This window comes from Lynx canadensis, chromosome E3 (assembly GCF_007474595.2).
Source record: "Lynx canadensis isolate LIC74 chromosome E3, mLynCan4.pri.v2, whole genome shotgun sequence".
NCBI lineage: Eukaryota > Metazoa > Chordata > Mammalia > Carnivora > Felidae > Lynx > Lynx canadensis.
The window spans coordinates 34568499-34583412 of NC_044318.1; the positions used below are offsets into that span (position 1 = coordinate 34568499).

Consider the following 14914-nt stretch of genomic DNA (forward strand, 5'->3'; position numbering starts at 1 on the left):
GACAGATAAAATTAGATGTACCTTAACTATTAGATTTTGTCTCTTCCTTCCCCAGTCTTCAAGATTAAAAGAATAAGAACACAAACTCATACTGGACTGATTAAATATTGCAAGCTTAAAGAGACAAGTTAATTCTCCTTGAGGATTATTTTGGTTTCTCATTTTTTAAACGTTTTACTTATTCTGCCTAGCTCTCTGAAACCTCAATCTATTTATGTGCCAACAACATCCCAATCGAAAAACCTTTAAGACCCTAAACATTCAGACTTTGTTCCAGAAGTCTGTGGAAGAGCAAGCTTTGTATCAGTATGAAGAAGAGTGATCCACTCTTGTTGTGAAGCAGGTTTCTGGAAGGAAGTAAGTTGCAGCCAGGAAGGTGACTCCAAGATTTTCAAATGCTTCTGGCTGAGGCCTTTAGATATTTTTGAAACAGATTCTGAGTATCAAACACACCTTTATTCAAGTGGAAGTACAAAAGCACATTCCTAAACCAATTGCATACATGTGATTTTTTACATATTCTGCTATTTAGGGATTAATCTGTTTCATAATTAACAGAAGTGACCACTGGTCTCTGTACATAAAGGGATACACATTCATAGACAAGGAAAGTAACATGCATTTTCATTTGCTTTTACATTTAAATCAATTCATTTAGTTCTCTACTTTGCCCTGATAAGATCCTATGCTTGCTGATGGCTAAGCGGCAAAATATAGTCGTAGAACTATCCTAGAGGTTAGCCATAAGAGGCTAATAGAATAAGCAATAGATTTTTATATATTTGTTGAGGATCTCTAGTGAATATTGTAACATCTGAATCACAAAGGCCTCACTTGCTGGAATGACAGAAAGAATGTTAAATAACACTTGTCTAATTCACAAAATGTTATGAAGCTTAAGATGGAAACATATAACAAAATATAATAAAATGCTTTGACATCACCTGAAGAGTCATGAATTCTTGGCGAAGTGTTAACAGTGACCCTGAACTCTGGACATCCCGACATCTGTGATCAAAAAACCCAAGTTCTTTTATATGGTCTGTGGACTCTGGTATAATACAGAAAACGTGATGATGAATAAACAATTATACACAAAGCTCCCACACTTCAAATACTGTCTTGCATTGATGAGGGAGACTGGGGGGCAAAAATTCAAACAGATAAAGAAGCAAGCGTAGTAATTAAAATTTTACCAGGAACAGACCTGACACTCTCTTGAAATACTCTCTCTAGAGATATTACCTAAGAGCAGCAATATCTTTTTTGAAAAGTTGCATTCCCTTATGAAGTTCTCAGACTTTTTTGTATAGGTTCTTTATATTTTGCTCTATCAAAAGCAGACCTGAGCATTTTGCTGGCCTTCAACAGAAGTATATAAGATAGTTCTAAACTTCACCATGCAGATTAGGCGCTGAATGAATGCAGCTAGACCACCAGGCGTGTTGTTGGCTCCCTGATGTTCTTATCATCTCTTATTAGAGGGCCGTGGATGCAGACAAGGCAGCTAAGAATGTGGGTGTCATTTGAAAGTATTTATTAGCTGCCTGCCCCAAATACATGGGAGATAGAATCCTTCAAACTCTTGGATGGACAGGACGTGGAAATCCAATTCTTTTTAAAGGAAGATGCTTCAACTTTAGGAAAGAAGACAGCAACATCACGGTATACCTGCTGGTGAAAAGCTTAACACTAGAAAACCATCATTTGAAGGTGCTAAGAGAATGGAGAAATCAACAGGAATCCAAGTGTTGTGGCTGGAAAGGAATAGGAAGTAGGATGCTCAGGAAACAGCAGACCTAAGAGTCTGTTTTGAAAAAATCTTGGGCTGAGGACAGCAGAAAAAGCTAAACGAGCTACTTTCCAGAAGTATGTTTGTACATTGGTGTATTAACAATATCTTAGAGAAGCTATAACAGGAACCAATTTGAGGAAAAATAAAATTATTTATAGGCCATATTTTTAAAAATAGCTTAAATGAGTTCCATAAATAAAGTTTATATACCTACGTACACCACCTATTAAATAAAAGAATGCCATGAGGAAACAGCACTGCATTCACCAAGTCACTTCTCAGACTATATTCTTCTGCAATGAAAAAGATCAGGGCTATATATTAAAATTTTATATAAAATTTTCACTCCAGTATTTTGATGTGGAGTAAAGCCTGAAATATGGTAAATTTTTCCATTTGCATTAGATTAGATTCTAGTCTGGACTTTCTAAGGATAAAAAAAAAAAAAAAAAAAAAAAACTTGAACTCTCACTGAAAGATTTGTCATATTTACTACACTCGAATGGCTTCTCCTGGGTATGGAATGATGTTGAATGAGGGGTAGAATATGACTGAATCTTCCCATGTGCATATGTTTATTACATTCATAGGCTTTCTGCATGGAATGAATTTGATGCTGAACAAGGTAGTTTCCTTGAAGGCTATTTCACATTCATTACAGTGGCAGAATTTTATTCCAGTATGAATTCTCCAATGGTGACTAAGGTATGAAAACAGCATGAAGCATTTACCACATTCAATATATTGGTAGGTTTTCTCATTGGTATGGATTTGCAGATGTTGATGAAGTTTTCCTACATTCATCACATTCAGACGGTTTCTCTCTGGTGTGGATTCTCTGATGAATAAAGGTTGAGCTGTGACTGAAGTCTTCACCACATATATGATTTCTCCCTGGTATGAACTCTCAGATATTGAAGGAGGCCTGAATTTGACTGAAGGTCTTCCCACGTTCATCACATTCATAAGGTTTCTCTTTGGTATGAATTCTTGGATGTTGAACAAGGTGTGCTCTCTGACTGAGGTTCTTTTCCCATGCATCACAATCAAAGGCCTTTTCTCTAGAGAGGACTTCTTGTTGAAGAACAAGATCTGAGCTATGATTGAAACTTTCCTCATAATCATTACACTCATAGGATTTCTCTTTCCCATGAATTTTGTGATGCTGAATAAGGCATGAAGTTTGACTGAAAGCTTTTCCACATTCATTACATTTGTGTGGTTTCTCTCCTGTGTGAATTCTTTGATGCTGAATAAGATGGGAACTCAATCTGAAGTCTTTTCCACATTCATTACACGTATAGGGCTTTTCTCTGAGATGACTTCCTTGATGTTTAACAAAGGTCAACCCACAATCATTGTATTCATAGGCTTTCTCTTCACAGTGGACTTTCTGATGTTCAACAAGGTATGAGGTATTATAGAAGTCACTGCCACATATAGTACACTTACAGGGCATCTCTCTGTGAATTTTCTGATGTTGAGTAAGATGTATACTACGACTGAAGACCCTTTCACAATTACTACATTTATAAGATTTTGCTCTAGTGTGAATCCTCTTATGTGGAGTTATGTCTGAGCTCTGACTACAGGATTTATCAGATGCTTCACAGGATTTATCAGATGGTTCACATTTATAGGGCTTTTCTCTAGTGTGTATTCTTTTATGTCGACTAAGACTTGAACTCTGACTGAAAGATTTTTCACATTCTTTACATTTGTAGGGTTTCTCTCTGGTATGAATTCTCTGATGTCTAGAAAGGGCAGAGCTCTGATGGAAGACTTTCTCACATGTATCACATTTATAGGATTTCTCAGTGGCAGAAATGCTCTCACATTTACTAAGGTGGGAGAGATCCATTAAGCTTTCCTTATATTCACTACTCTGAATATCCTGTATTAGATTTATTTGTTCATGTTTACCAGCAGCTGAATTCTGGTTTACGCCCATATCATACTTATCAATGTCATCAATATTCTGTATTCTAAGAACTCTCTGATCTGTATCAAGGGTAGAGTCCAGACTGAAGCTTTTTTCAGGTTCATTACATTCATTGTTCTCACTGGTGAAGGTTTTCTTGCTGATTGTTATTTGCCTAAACTCTCTCTCCAGGAAGAGAAATTTCCTTAGGATTTCCTGAAGCCTTTCTAATCTGTCCTCAGGTTTAGACATTTCTCTAGTCCCAGGAACTTGGGCAATATCCTTTTTGAGTCTTCCTACTCTCACTTTGTATGAATGTACTTCTTCCAAAATTTCCTGCTTAGGAATCAACAGCTTGTTCTCTTCTCTGGTCTCTCCATCTGATTCAATATATAAATAGAAAATGCAAATGTAATCTGTACCCTATGCTTAGGGGAAAACAAACAAACAACAACAACAACAACAAAAAAAAACCCTCAGAGATGAGAAAACTAATCTAAAATTTACTAAAATGAGAGAAGTTTATTTACTCAGAAGTACTGGTACAGAATCTCAACAGCAGATACAAGGGCATGACTAAGAGCAGTGATGTAGTATCCAAATGGTTCAGGGTATGGTGCAAACAGGGTTTTCAGCAGAGCAAGAAGGTAGTCAATTAAGGTGTTTCAAAGGAGATAGAAGGGAAATAGTTCAAAAAGAATTATAGATAAGCAACTTGAGTAGGGACCCAGTACAACTTGTGGATGACAAGGGATAAAATAAATGCAAAGAAGTCATCAAAACTGAAGGGAAAAGGAAGGAGCTCTCTCCATCTGGTATACAGGCCGAGCTCTTCATTCTGATTGCCAAAGCGGCTACAACTTGGCTCCACAACTGGACTCTTATTTCCCTACTAATTCCATCTGATTGATTCTACCTTACTCACCTGAGCAGTCATCTCTTAAGACTTCTCTATTCTTAGTTTCCAGATCAAAGACCTGTAGATCTTGTTCCAGCTGGGAGATCCCATCAGGCTTGGGAAATGGAAATCCTGCTCATAGAGAAGGAAATGGGATGTGGCAATTTATCCCCAGATACTACACCAGCCACTTTTTCTCTTAACTAATGGCTAATGGAGAGAAAGTAAATTCTCAGAAGACAGTAGGGAAGGCCTGGAGAGTGAGAAGGGCAAAGATCCTCTACAAGGATCTCCTATTGGTGCTCCAGAAAGGGGTGTATTACAGGGCAAGTTGATGACTTTGGGAGAGGTTTTCATTTAAATAGTACTCAGACAAGGGAATCTGTGCAAGGGTGTTTATGTGTTTTCACAGAAGTGATCATTTTCACTCTTTAGCTGTTGCCTATAGATCAACCTTTGTATTAGACCTGGTCTACAAATATGAGACCTGGTCAAAAGGGAAGTCATCAAAATATAACTCTGCTGGACTGGAAGAAAGTGAATACTCAAGCACCTATTATGTGGTGTGCTAAACTACAGCAACAAAATTAGTGAAGACTGAATAAATGCTCTAAGAACCAATCTCAATTTGCTTCAGGGCACATGAGGAAACAAAAAAATAACACATTCTTATCCGTTAGGAGCTTACACTCTTGTTTATTCGACAAACATCTATGGGGTGTCTCCTATAAGCAAAGTACCTAGAGACAGATACAAACTAACTATAATGCGGTATAAAGAAGAAAGTGCAATAAAAGTGCACTTCCACATAAAAACGGTCTTTTTCTGGCTTATATAATGAATTGCTAGGATCTAATCTCTTTCAAAGTAAAAGCAAGAAGCAGTCTGATCCTGAGGGGCAGAACTATTATAGTACTAAAGGGGCAGTTTTTATACATGTTCAGCCGAGAAAGCTTCTTGTGGCACACATACGAGGTGGTCTAGCTCAAGCCCCTCAAATCCAAAAGCCTTCCTCTCCACTTACTGAATATCTACACAATTTGTTATTGTTCTCTTATCCTGACATGTCACTATAAAATGTAGTTTATGGACTTTTATTTAATTGGTTTCAGGAATTATCATCCCTACTTTATTTATAAACTCTCATTAGCAGTGACAATATATCTTCTATCTTGCATTTCTTTTGACTCATTTACTTAAAAGCTACTTATTGAATGCCAATTTTGTGTCCTAGTGTTAACATGTAACAGGTAACCAGTGTTTCTAAAAGGGCACTGGGCCTGGAAAATATTACAAACCAACAGCTGTCCTCTTGAGATTCCATGTGAGAGCCTATGAGCAGGCAGATGCGAACAGATACAAGAAAGGCTTTACTATGTTTCTGAATTCCTGCTGAGCATTAATAGTCTATTCCCCTTCTGGATGCTTATTTAGTTAAGGTCCTCCATACCAAATGAAATAATTTTTCAAATTAAAAAGTTAGTGTGGCATGAAGCAGCAAATATTTTGCTCAGAATTCTGACAACATAATTTGCAACTTTAACTCAGTATTAACTAAGGTGTTTCTAAGTATTTGATAACTGAAGCAAATTTTGGTTATTTACTCTATACACCTACGTCACCTACACACAACAATGTGGAAAAAAGGGTTTGATTTTATTTATTTAAAAAAAAATGTGTTTAATGTTTATTTTTGAGAGAGAGAGACAGAGTGTGAGCAGGGGAGGGGCAGAGAGAGAGGGAGACACAGAATCCAAACCACAGTCCAGGCTCTGAGCTGTCAGCACAGAGCCCGACACAGGGCTCGAACGCACGAACCTGAGATCATGACCTGAGCCGAAGTCGGATGCTTAACCAACTGAGCCACCCAGGCACCCCTGATTTTTTAACTTTTTTTTAACGTTTATTTATTTTTGAGAGAGAGCATGAGCATGAATGGGGGAGGGGTGGGGAAGTGGGCAGAAGATCTGAAGAGGGTTCTGCACTGACAGCAGACAGCCTGATGAAGGGCTTGAACTCACAAACCGTGAGATCACGACCTCAGCCAAAGTCAGATACTTAACTGACTGAGCCACCCAGGGACCCCAGAAGGATTTGATTTTAGACTGTGTCCAATGTAATGCAGTCAGGTATAAAAGAAAATGCCTGCTGGGCAACTAGAAATACAAGACCACAGTTTAGATGAGAGAACAGGGTTTGAAATAGACTTAAAGTCACCTGTATCATCAGTATCATTAAAATATTAAGCTAAGGTTTACTGCTCATTTCGTAGGTGCAAAGTACCACACAAAGAACTTTACAAATTTTCACTAACTTAATACTCATCCTACCTTTACAAAGTAGAAACTATTGTCATACCCATTTCCCAAATAAAAAAAATGAAGACTGAGAGGTTAAGTAACTTGCCCAAGGTCACAATGACAGGTGAAGCTAGGGCTCAAAGCCAGTCTTACTTCAGAGCCTGGCTTTTACATAATCTACTAGTAAAAAAACAATGACTATGAATGAAACCCTTCCTCCAAAATTCGTACAGAAAGAGAACAGAGGACCAACACGTTGACGATGGAGTAAAGGGTGAAAACAATAAAAACAACAGAGAAAGTTATTAGAATAATACATGGAGAGCCAAGATCCAACAGATTTGGAGTCGTGGATGTTCCAATTAAAAGGAAACTAAAAAGATCACTTAATGTCAAAGAAATAAAACTCTCCTTATAATAAAAATCCTAACTCCTTGGCAACAGTATGAGCAATATTCAATTTGAGGAAATTCCCCTATCAAGAAATAATTCAAACACGCTCCTGAAATTTGTTTGTATTTAAAAATCTGGTCTATGGGGCACCTGGATGGCTCAGTCGGTTAAGCATCTGACTTCAGCTCAGATCATGATCTCACGGTTTATGAGTTCGAGCCTGCGTCGGGCTCTGTGCTGACTGCTCAGAGCCTGGAGCCTGCTTCGGATTCTGCATCTCCTCCTCTCTCTGCCCCTCCCCTGCTCATGCTCTGTCTCTCTCTGTCTCTCAATAATAAATAAACGTTAAATAAAAAAATATATAAAAATCTGGTCTATATCTCATTATCACTTGCAGTCCTTTCCAAAAAAGCATTTAAGTAACTATCAGCCAGGTACTTATACACGTAATTTAATCTAATTTAATCCCTGGCACAAACCCAGAAAGGCATACGTTATTTTTCATGTTTTATAGATGAAGATAAACATTATCAGTTTAAATAATTTGTTCAATATATCACAGTTGGGAAGATAAACCCAAGTCTGATTTCACAATTTACATTCTTTCCAAATCTACCATTTTAAAGATCACAGGAAGCATGAAGGCAGGTTTTCTTGTCATTGATCTGAATGCCTTTATCCTAAATTTTAAAGTCAAAACTCTATGCTTTCAAAAATATGCATTTACTTTAAATTTTTCCTATCTAAAATTATTTTATTAAAGCCTTTTGATTAATTATATTTAAACCTTTACAGTTCTCCAATTAGATTTATTTTTAACTTAATTTGGTCTTTAAAAATAACATTTAACTGAATCCAGTACTACACTATATGTTAACTAACTTGAATTTAAACAGAACCTTGGATAAATAAATAACATTTAAAATTTACCTCATTATTTGGTTTGTTGCCTGAACCAGTTATGCTAAGATTTTTGCCACATGGAAGCTTTATGCCTTTCTTCTTGGTCCTTAATAAATACACAAATAAAATCTCTCCTTAGCAGTATTGTTCTTGCATAGATACCTATTTTAGTGGAATGTACCCCTAACACAGTTTCCTTTTGAATGCATGCTCTTTCTGTTCCCAAACTGTACAGCCTTATGCACTTCTGTACAATTTTTCATGGCTACTTCTAATTGTCATCAGAGTATTAGAGCCATAAGAATATAAAAAACACTACAGGGGCGCCTGGGTAGCTCAGGCAGTTACGCTCCAACTCTTGATTTCGGCTCAGGTCAAGATCTCACAGTTCGTGAGTTCGAGCCCTGCATCGGGCTCTGCACTATCAGTGCAGAACCTGCTTGGGATTCTCTCTCTTCCTCTCTTTGCCCCTCCCCAGCTCAGGCTCTCTCTCTCTCTACCTCTCAATATAAATAAACATTAAACACACACACACACACACACACACACACACACACACACACACACAAGCACTCTATATACGGTTGGACTAACTGTTCTAAGGGGTAAAATAGTGAAAAAGAGCCTAAGTGTCAGAGTCAGATCTGAGTCCTAAGCCTAGCTGTGACCTTGAGTGGATCACTTGACTTTTCTGAGCCTCAGTTTCCTCACGTATAAAATAGAATAATAACTACTTTACAGGGTTATGGTGAATTAAATGAGATATGTACAGTACCTCGTAACACGCTGACTCCTCAATAAATAGTAGACTGGCAGTAAAAGATATTCTATAGAAAATCATTTTTGTCCTCATGACATCAACTTCAAAAAGTAAAAGGTATGTGTCAAACACTTCCTGATTTATCAACTTATCAACAACCAGAATTTTGATAAGCATGTTTCCAATGATGTTATCTAAAAAGGCACCTGCCCACACTGCCTCTGTGTGAAATGGAATCCAGACCACTTTCCTGGTCTCCTGAACTAAGTCACAAATGACTCCCCTTTGGTGACCCTCAAGCCAGTAATCCACTCGTTGTCAATAGAATATGGTTCTTTTTAGATTTGGTAATGAAAAGTCTGATTTTTTTACTTACTTTTTTATAGCTCAGCTGTTCATACTTTGTATATTTACTACTTTATAGTAGAAGCACTTATCCAAAAGGAACAAAGTTTTGATGTCTGCTGCAAATACAACTCTGAGCTACTGCCATGGGAAAAAGAACTTGATAGTGGGGTTGCTAAGTCAGGGACTGAATTATAATGTCCTTATTCTACAACACCAAACATTAAGCTAATTAAGTGTAAAATCTTAAACTTCAGGTGAAGTTTGCCGAGCCCACAAAAATGAAAAGCATCTCCTAATTTTTGTAAAAAATAATTACTGGGGCACCTGGGTGGCTCAATCAGTTAAGTGGCCGACTTCAGCTCGGGTCATGATCTCATGGTTCGTGGGTTCAAACCTCGCGTCAGGCTCTGTACTGACAGCTCGGAGCCTGGAGCCTGCTTCAGATTCTGTGTCTCCCTGTCTCTCTGTTCCTCCCCTGCTTGCACTGTCTCTCTCTCAAAAAAAAGATTTAAAAAAATTTTTAAAAATTACTAAAAAGATGCTGCTGACTTGGTCACCAAAGCAAGTTGAATAGGAGGGCTTCTTGTGTGCATTTGTACCCATTAGGTGTGAGTGTGCATGCACGTCCTGTATATGTGCAGAGATGACAGAGAAAAAAATTCAGTCCAACAGCATGTTGTGCTATTAGGCTGATTAAAGTGCTAAGAAGTTTTTTTTTTTTACTCCAAAAAGTAGACAGGTTAACTGTTGGAAATTATGTAATTATTAGATAAAATTAACAGTAGTTTACAATTACATATCACTTTACAGTTTACAAAATTGTTAAATATACATTCAGTTTAATACCCTGAAATAAGGAAATTCAATTCTTTTGCCCTCCCATCTCCCATCCGTGAAGGACAGAGCTAAGGAAAACTTGATCCGGAAAAGTCATATAAATGCGTCAATCTGTATAGCACCACAAAGAGTAAAGGAGACAAAGGCAGGGCCTTGGAAGGGGCCACAGGGACGTAAAGGAGAAGACTAGAGTGTTAAATATGAGGAAAGGCCAGGAGTTGCAGGAAAATTAGGCTACAGAAATGGCAGGGTCACGTTCACTCAGAAAAGAACAGTGCACAGCATATGTCCCACATTCTAAAATAACATGAAAAGATCATAACTGAAGAGCTGGAGTTGAACTTTGTGGTTTCACAGAACACAAATAGATGACCCCCAACCGTGGCTTATGAATGAACTCATAACTCAGGTTCAAAATGCATCTGGCTGCAACGGAGGGCCTCCTCGGCCCTTCAGAAATTTAACAAAGGTCATCTGAGGAGCTGCAATTTTACATAGTGATGGCATCCTGAGAGCATCGATCAAGTGTTAATATCTTACAATCGTGGAAAAGGAGTTTCCGAGCGGGGCCGAGCAATATCGATGGGAAGCCGATACCTGGGCCATCTCTTGGAGATTCCTGCTGAAAGAACTGCAAGTGTTTCTCCAGAGAAAGCACTTGCCTGGGTATGACTCAGGGCCGGGCAGGAATTCACACTATGAATCCGGGTGGTAGGAAGGCGGAGAAGTATGCCTACAAAGATCAAAGAGCCAGGAATGGGAAACACACTAAAAACCTTCCAGTGGGCAGACTGCCTCCCCACAGATAACAAGACTTCTTTAATCCTGAGTGTAATCAAGGAGACAAAGGAACACCCTGGATGGCACCAGCATAGGCAAAGCCAAAAAAGGGGGGGGGGGGGGGGAGAGAGAGAGAGAGAGAGAGAGAGAGAGAGAGAGAGAAAAGAAGAGTGTGATTAAATATATTCATACATTAAAAAAAAAAAAAAAAAGCAGCAGAGACAGGCAAAAAAGGAGGAAAGGGGGGATGTTCAAATCAAGTGGGCTGCCAATAGCCCTACAGGTTGCCTAAGCCCAGCAGCCTACTGTACCATCCAAATGACCCAGGAGAGACTCAGTTTAAAGCTGATACTTCTGCCCAGGGTGAGGTTACTTAGAACTACCATCTGGATGACTCACTGAAATAGACTCACAGTGAGTCAGGTCTTTAAATGAAATCTCTCCAACTCTGCCTGCTTAGAGGTGAATTTAGGGATGTTAAGAGGTGAGGGATTATTCAACAAGGATTTTAGCCTATCTTAAAAAAAAAAGCATTTCTTTTTCCAAAGAAAATGGAAAGCTTTCAGATACAGAGACAATGAATTACCAAGAAAGAAAGTGGTTGTGGATTGGGAGGCTCTAGGGTCCCTCTCATAAAAAAAGAAAAGATAGGGAAGTCAAGAATTTAAGCCAAGCACAAGCAAGTTTCCCTTTTCTAACAGGGAACAGATGTCCCACAAAAGCAGCAATCATTAATTACAAATAAGGAATAAAACGTCTCATCTTGAAACCCCCAAAGAAAACCCACTCCCAGAGGAGATGACCTTGAAGATGGAGGATTCAGAGGTTCTAAGACCTGGAATCTGAGCCACACTCTACGTTCTCAGAGACCTCACACCTCCTCAGAAACCAAGGAAGTAAAGAAATCCTAAAAGGTAAACTGAATAATAAGAAAGTCCTTACCCACTGAGACCACGTTCCCATAATTCTCTAACATCACTTCTCTGTAGAGATTCCTCTGAACAGGGTCCAGGCATCCCCATTCCTCTCGAGTAAGGTGCACAGCCACATCCTCGAATGTCACAAACTCCTGAAATAATACAGCCTGGCTGCGCTGGGGAATGAGGCCACTAGAGCATCATGGCCAGAAAATGAAGGAGATGACACAAAGAGGGTGTCCACTGTGTAGCAAAGCTGGGGAGGAGGGAGAAGAGACTAGAATCTAGGGAATAAGTTCCTTAACCTTTAATATCTAATAAACGCCCATCACAGCACCAGGGATAGAGAAGGAACAGTGTTTACTGGTGGTGGTGGGGAGATGGGAAGGTGGTTTGTGTGAAGTCCAGGTCTCTGAAGAGGATCAATTTCCAAATTGGGGGTCTGCTATTGAAAAAAAAATTCAGGCAGGGTTTACGGATGGGTTGAGGGAAGGGCCACACTCAATCAGTAGCAACAGTCCCTGAGGAAAAGCAGAGGGTTCCTCAGCTCACCTGGTACCTGGCTGGCAGGAGCGTGGCTGCCTGGTCTCCTGGGCTTCCCTCATGGGGAAGAGCAGGCACCTGGGGAACAGGTGGAGCTGAGGGAGGAGAAAGGAGCCAAGAGTGAGAGCAGCCCTTCCCCAGGGCTCCCTGACAGAAGAGGGAGTCAGTGGGACCCTTCTGTACATCAACATTCTAGTAACACCAATCAACATTTATCAGGTACTGAGTGCGTCTACTCTGCTCCTTCTCAGCACTGGCATGCCCTCCTTACCCACATTTAGACCTGATACAGGATTTTCTTAAGAAATCTGATATCTCACTTTATTCTCATGACAGGACATTCCCCTAACAGAAGGGTAAGCACTATACCTGTTTTGCAGATGGGCAAAGCAAAGCATAAAGACTTGCAGTGACTTGTCCAGGGCAGTGGTTATTTAGTCAGCTTCTGACGCTCTCCCAGACCCTGTTCTGTAAATTTCATTAAGCCTTTATGTGAACTGGCACTGTCTCTACGACCAGCATGTAAGGCTCCCAAGAATAAAGAATGGTCACCTGTTTCCTCACCATCCTTTCCACAACACTCTACACACCGTGGCACTCGCAGTGTGAGTTGCTGACACGTAAGTTATTTCAGGCACTGCAGTTGGCCACATGTAATCTCAGAGGAGGTTCTTACAAAACAAAAAAACGTACCAGACATATCAACCTATCTATACGATTTTACATAAAGATGTTACTGTAGAGTCAATATGTGATATGTGTACACGCATTGTGCTCAACCAAGGAATTAAATGGTTGGTTTTTTTGGCCAAAATCAGATTAGTCACAAACACTGCAGCTGCAACAGAATGGCAGGTGGCAAAGCTCGCAAAGTCATCAAGGAAGGAAGAAACTAAGTGAAAGGAACAGGGGGAGAGATGGGCCCTCAACCTAAGAGGAAGTAAAAGCGAGGAGGCGAGGATTGTGAGATGCAGTAAAAGCAGCGTTATCCTAGAAATGAGTCTGGGATAAAGTAAAGGTTGCACGAATGAAAAATAGCTAAAGCAGAGTGAATGCCACCACTCTGCCTCTTAAAGAAAGAAAGGCTGTCCTTAATATAAGAGCCCAAGACCAGGACTGAACTGAGTCACATCTGTCCTTCCCTTCCAGACACCCTGGGGGCCATCTTCTTATCGAAGTTCTTGGCCTCCTAAGTACCAGGCCCGGGAGCCCCACTGCAACTCCCATTCAATTGGACTGAAGGGCTCTCTCTGCCTTACCCCCGTTGAGCTCCTGCTCCATGTCGGTGTCCTGCGCGAACTGAGGCTCTGGGGACAGACCCTCAGACTGGCTCCCCAAAGACTGGAACTGGACAAGTGCTGATCCTGCTGCTTCCTGGGCCGGTATTTCCTCCATCCCTGTTCTGGAGGACAACGATCATCACTGCTGGGTGAGAGTGGGAAAAATTATTGTAACAAGTTAAGACGGCCCATTATTTTACATCCTCCGGACTGAGCAAAATATCTGACACGCTGTAGATACTCCACAAAAACAGCTACAAATGATTTACCCACCTAAACAAAACAACAGAAAGAAAAAATGGAAAAATTTCCGTTTCAAATAGCTATGAACCAAACCATATGGTCCAAGTATGGTTTATTTAAACTCTCCACCAATTCAGAATTTGTGATATTTCAAGAAAAAAACAAACAAACAAGGAAGTACAACTTAATAGAGTTCTGTGGAAAGTTTAAAATATTTGAAATACGCAAACTTCTTTCAAGGCTCAAGTCTGTACCTAGAAAAGTATGCCAGTGATGATTATTTATTATTTTTTCAGCAGACCCCTGAGAAATTATTTGGTAAACGCTCGGTCATCGCACTTTGAATTACTAAATGGGCTTGACTAATAACAAAATTCCACTCAGGGGGGTCAGACCCTTCGCCAACAGACTAGGTGGGCAGGCCGCTTCCCACTGGCCCGACAGTAACCCTGGGAAGAGCTGCGGTTTTCAAACAGGTTTGGCCGGCGTCCTTCAAAGCCAAGGACGCGACAGGCTTCCGTCCCGCTTCCACAACCCTCAGAAAGGGCCCTCGCGCCCAGTCCTCAGAAGGCCTCGCCCGGCGCTGCCCTCCTCTCGCTTCCCTGTCAGGAGAAGACGCGATCCCAAAAGGGCGAGGGCGGGCCACAGAAACCCAGCTCACACCAGGGCAGAGTCACCGGGTCCTGGCGGCGGGGCTATCGGTTCGCTGGGCGTCAGGGCGAACCCTGACTGAAGGAAAACAGGCCCTCGCCCGCCCGCCCTGGAGAGCTCTGGGGACGGGAACCGCCGTCGACCGAGTTCCCGGGCGCTTCCTCCTCCTCCCCGGGAGCCTAACCTAGCCGCGACCCCAGGACTGCTACCGGGAACTCACCCGAAAGGAGGGGCAGGCCGAGCGGCCGTCCCGTCGCGGACACCCTCGCTCTAGGGGCAGCCCTGGGCTTTCCGGGGTCGCTCTAGACCGCTTGGAGGCCGGCGCTTCTCAGTGGCACTTCCGGA

General features: G+C 40.8%; 1 protein-coding gene across 11 annotated transcripts; it reads right to left on the reverse strand.

Annotated features, from left to right (window-relative positions):
- Nucleotides 1-434: 434 nt before the first annotated feature.
- ZNF655 (zinc finger protein 655) lies at nt 435-14895 on the reverse strand. 11 transcript variants are annotated; one of them, XM_030300378.1, is made up of 7 exons: nt 14790-14895; nt 13655-13817; nt 12405-12490; nt 12217-12294; nt 11878-12004; nt 4642-4746; nt 435-4096 (listed from the first exon to the last, which is right to left on the reverse strand). In XM_030300378.1, the coding sequence occupies exons 2-7, from the start codon at nt 13788-13790 to the stop codon at nt 2703-2705; spliced, it is 1926 nt and encodes a 641-aa protein (XP_030156238.1). In that variant the 5' UTR covers nt 13791-13817; nt 14790-14895; the 3' UTR covers nt 435-2702. The 11 variants fall into 11 exon arrangements, with proteins under 11 accessions (XP_030156238.1, XP_030156234.1, XP_030156235.1 ...); XM_030300374.1 differs by having other exon boundaries at nt 12217-12297; XM_030300375.1 differs by having other exon boundaries at nt 12217-12297; nt 13655-13820; nt 14790-14888.
- Nucleotides 14896-14914: the final 19 nt, after the last annotated feature.

Coding starts and splice junctions, on each gene's coding strand:
- ZNF655 (XM_030300374.1), bottom strand. CDS start 13,790: ATGGAGGAAATACCGGCCCAGGAAGCAGCAGGATCAGCACTTGTCCAG. Junction 12,491..13,654: donor GGAGCAGGAGCTCAACGGGG/GTAAGGCAGAGA, acceptor CTCCTCCCTCAG/CTCCACCTGTTCCCCAGGTG. Junction 12,005..12,216: donor CCATCTCCCCACCACCACCA/GTAAACACTGTT, acceptor GTATTATTTCAG/GAGTTTGTGACATTCGAGGA.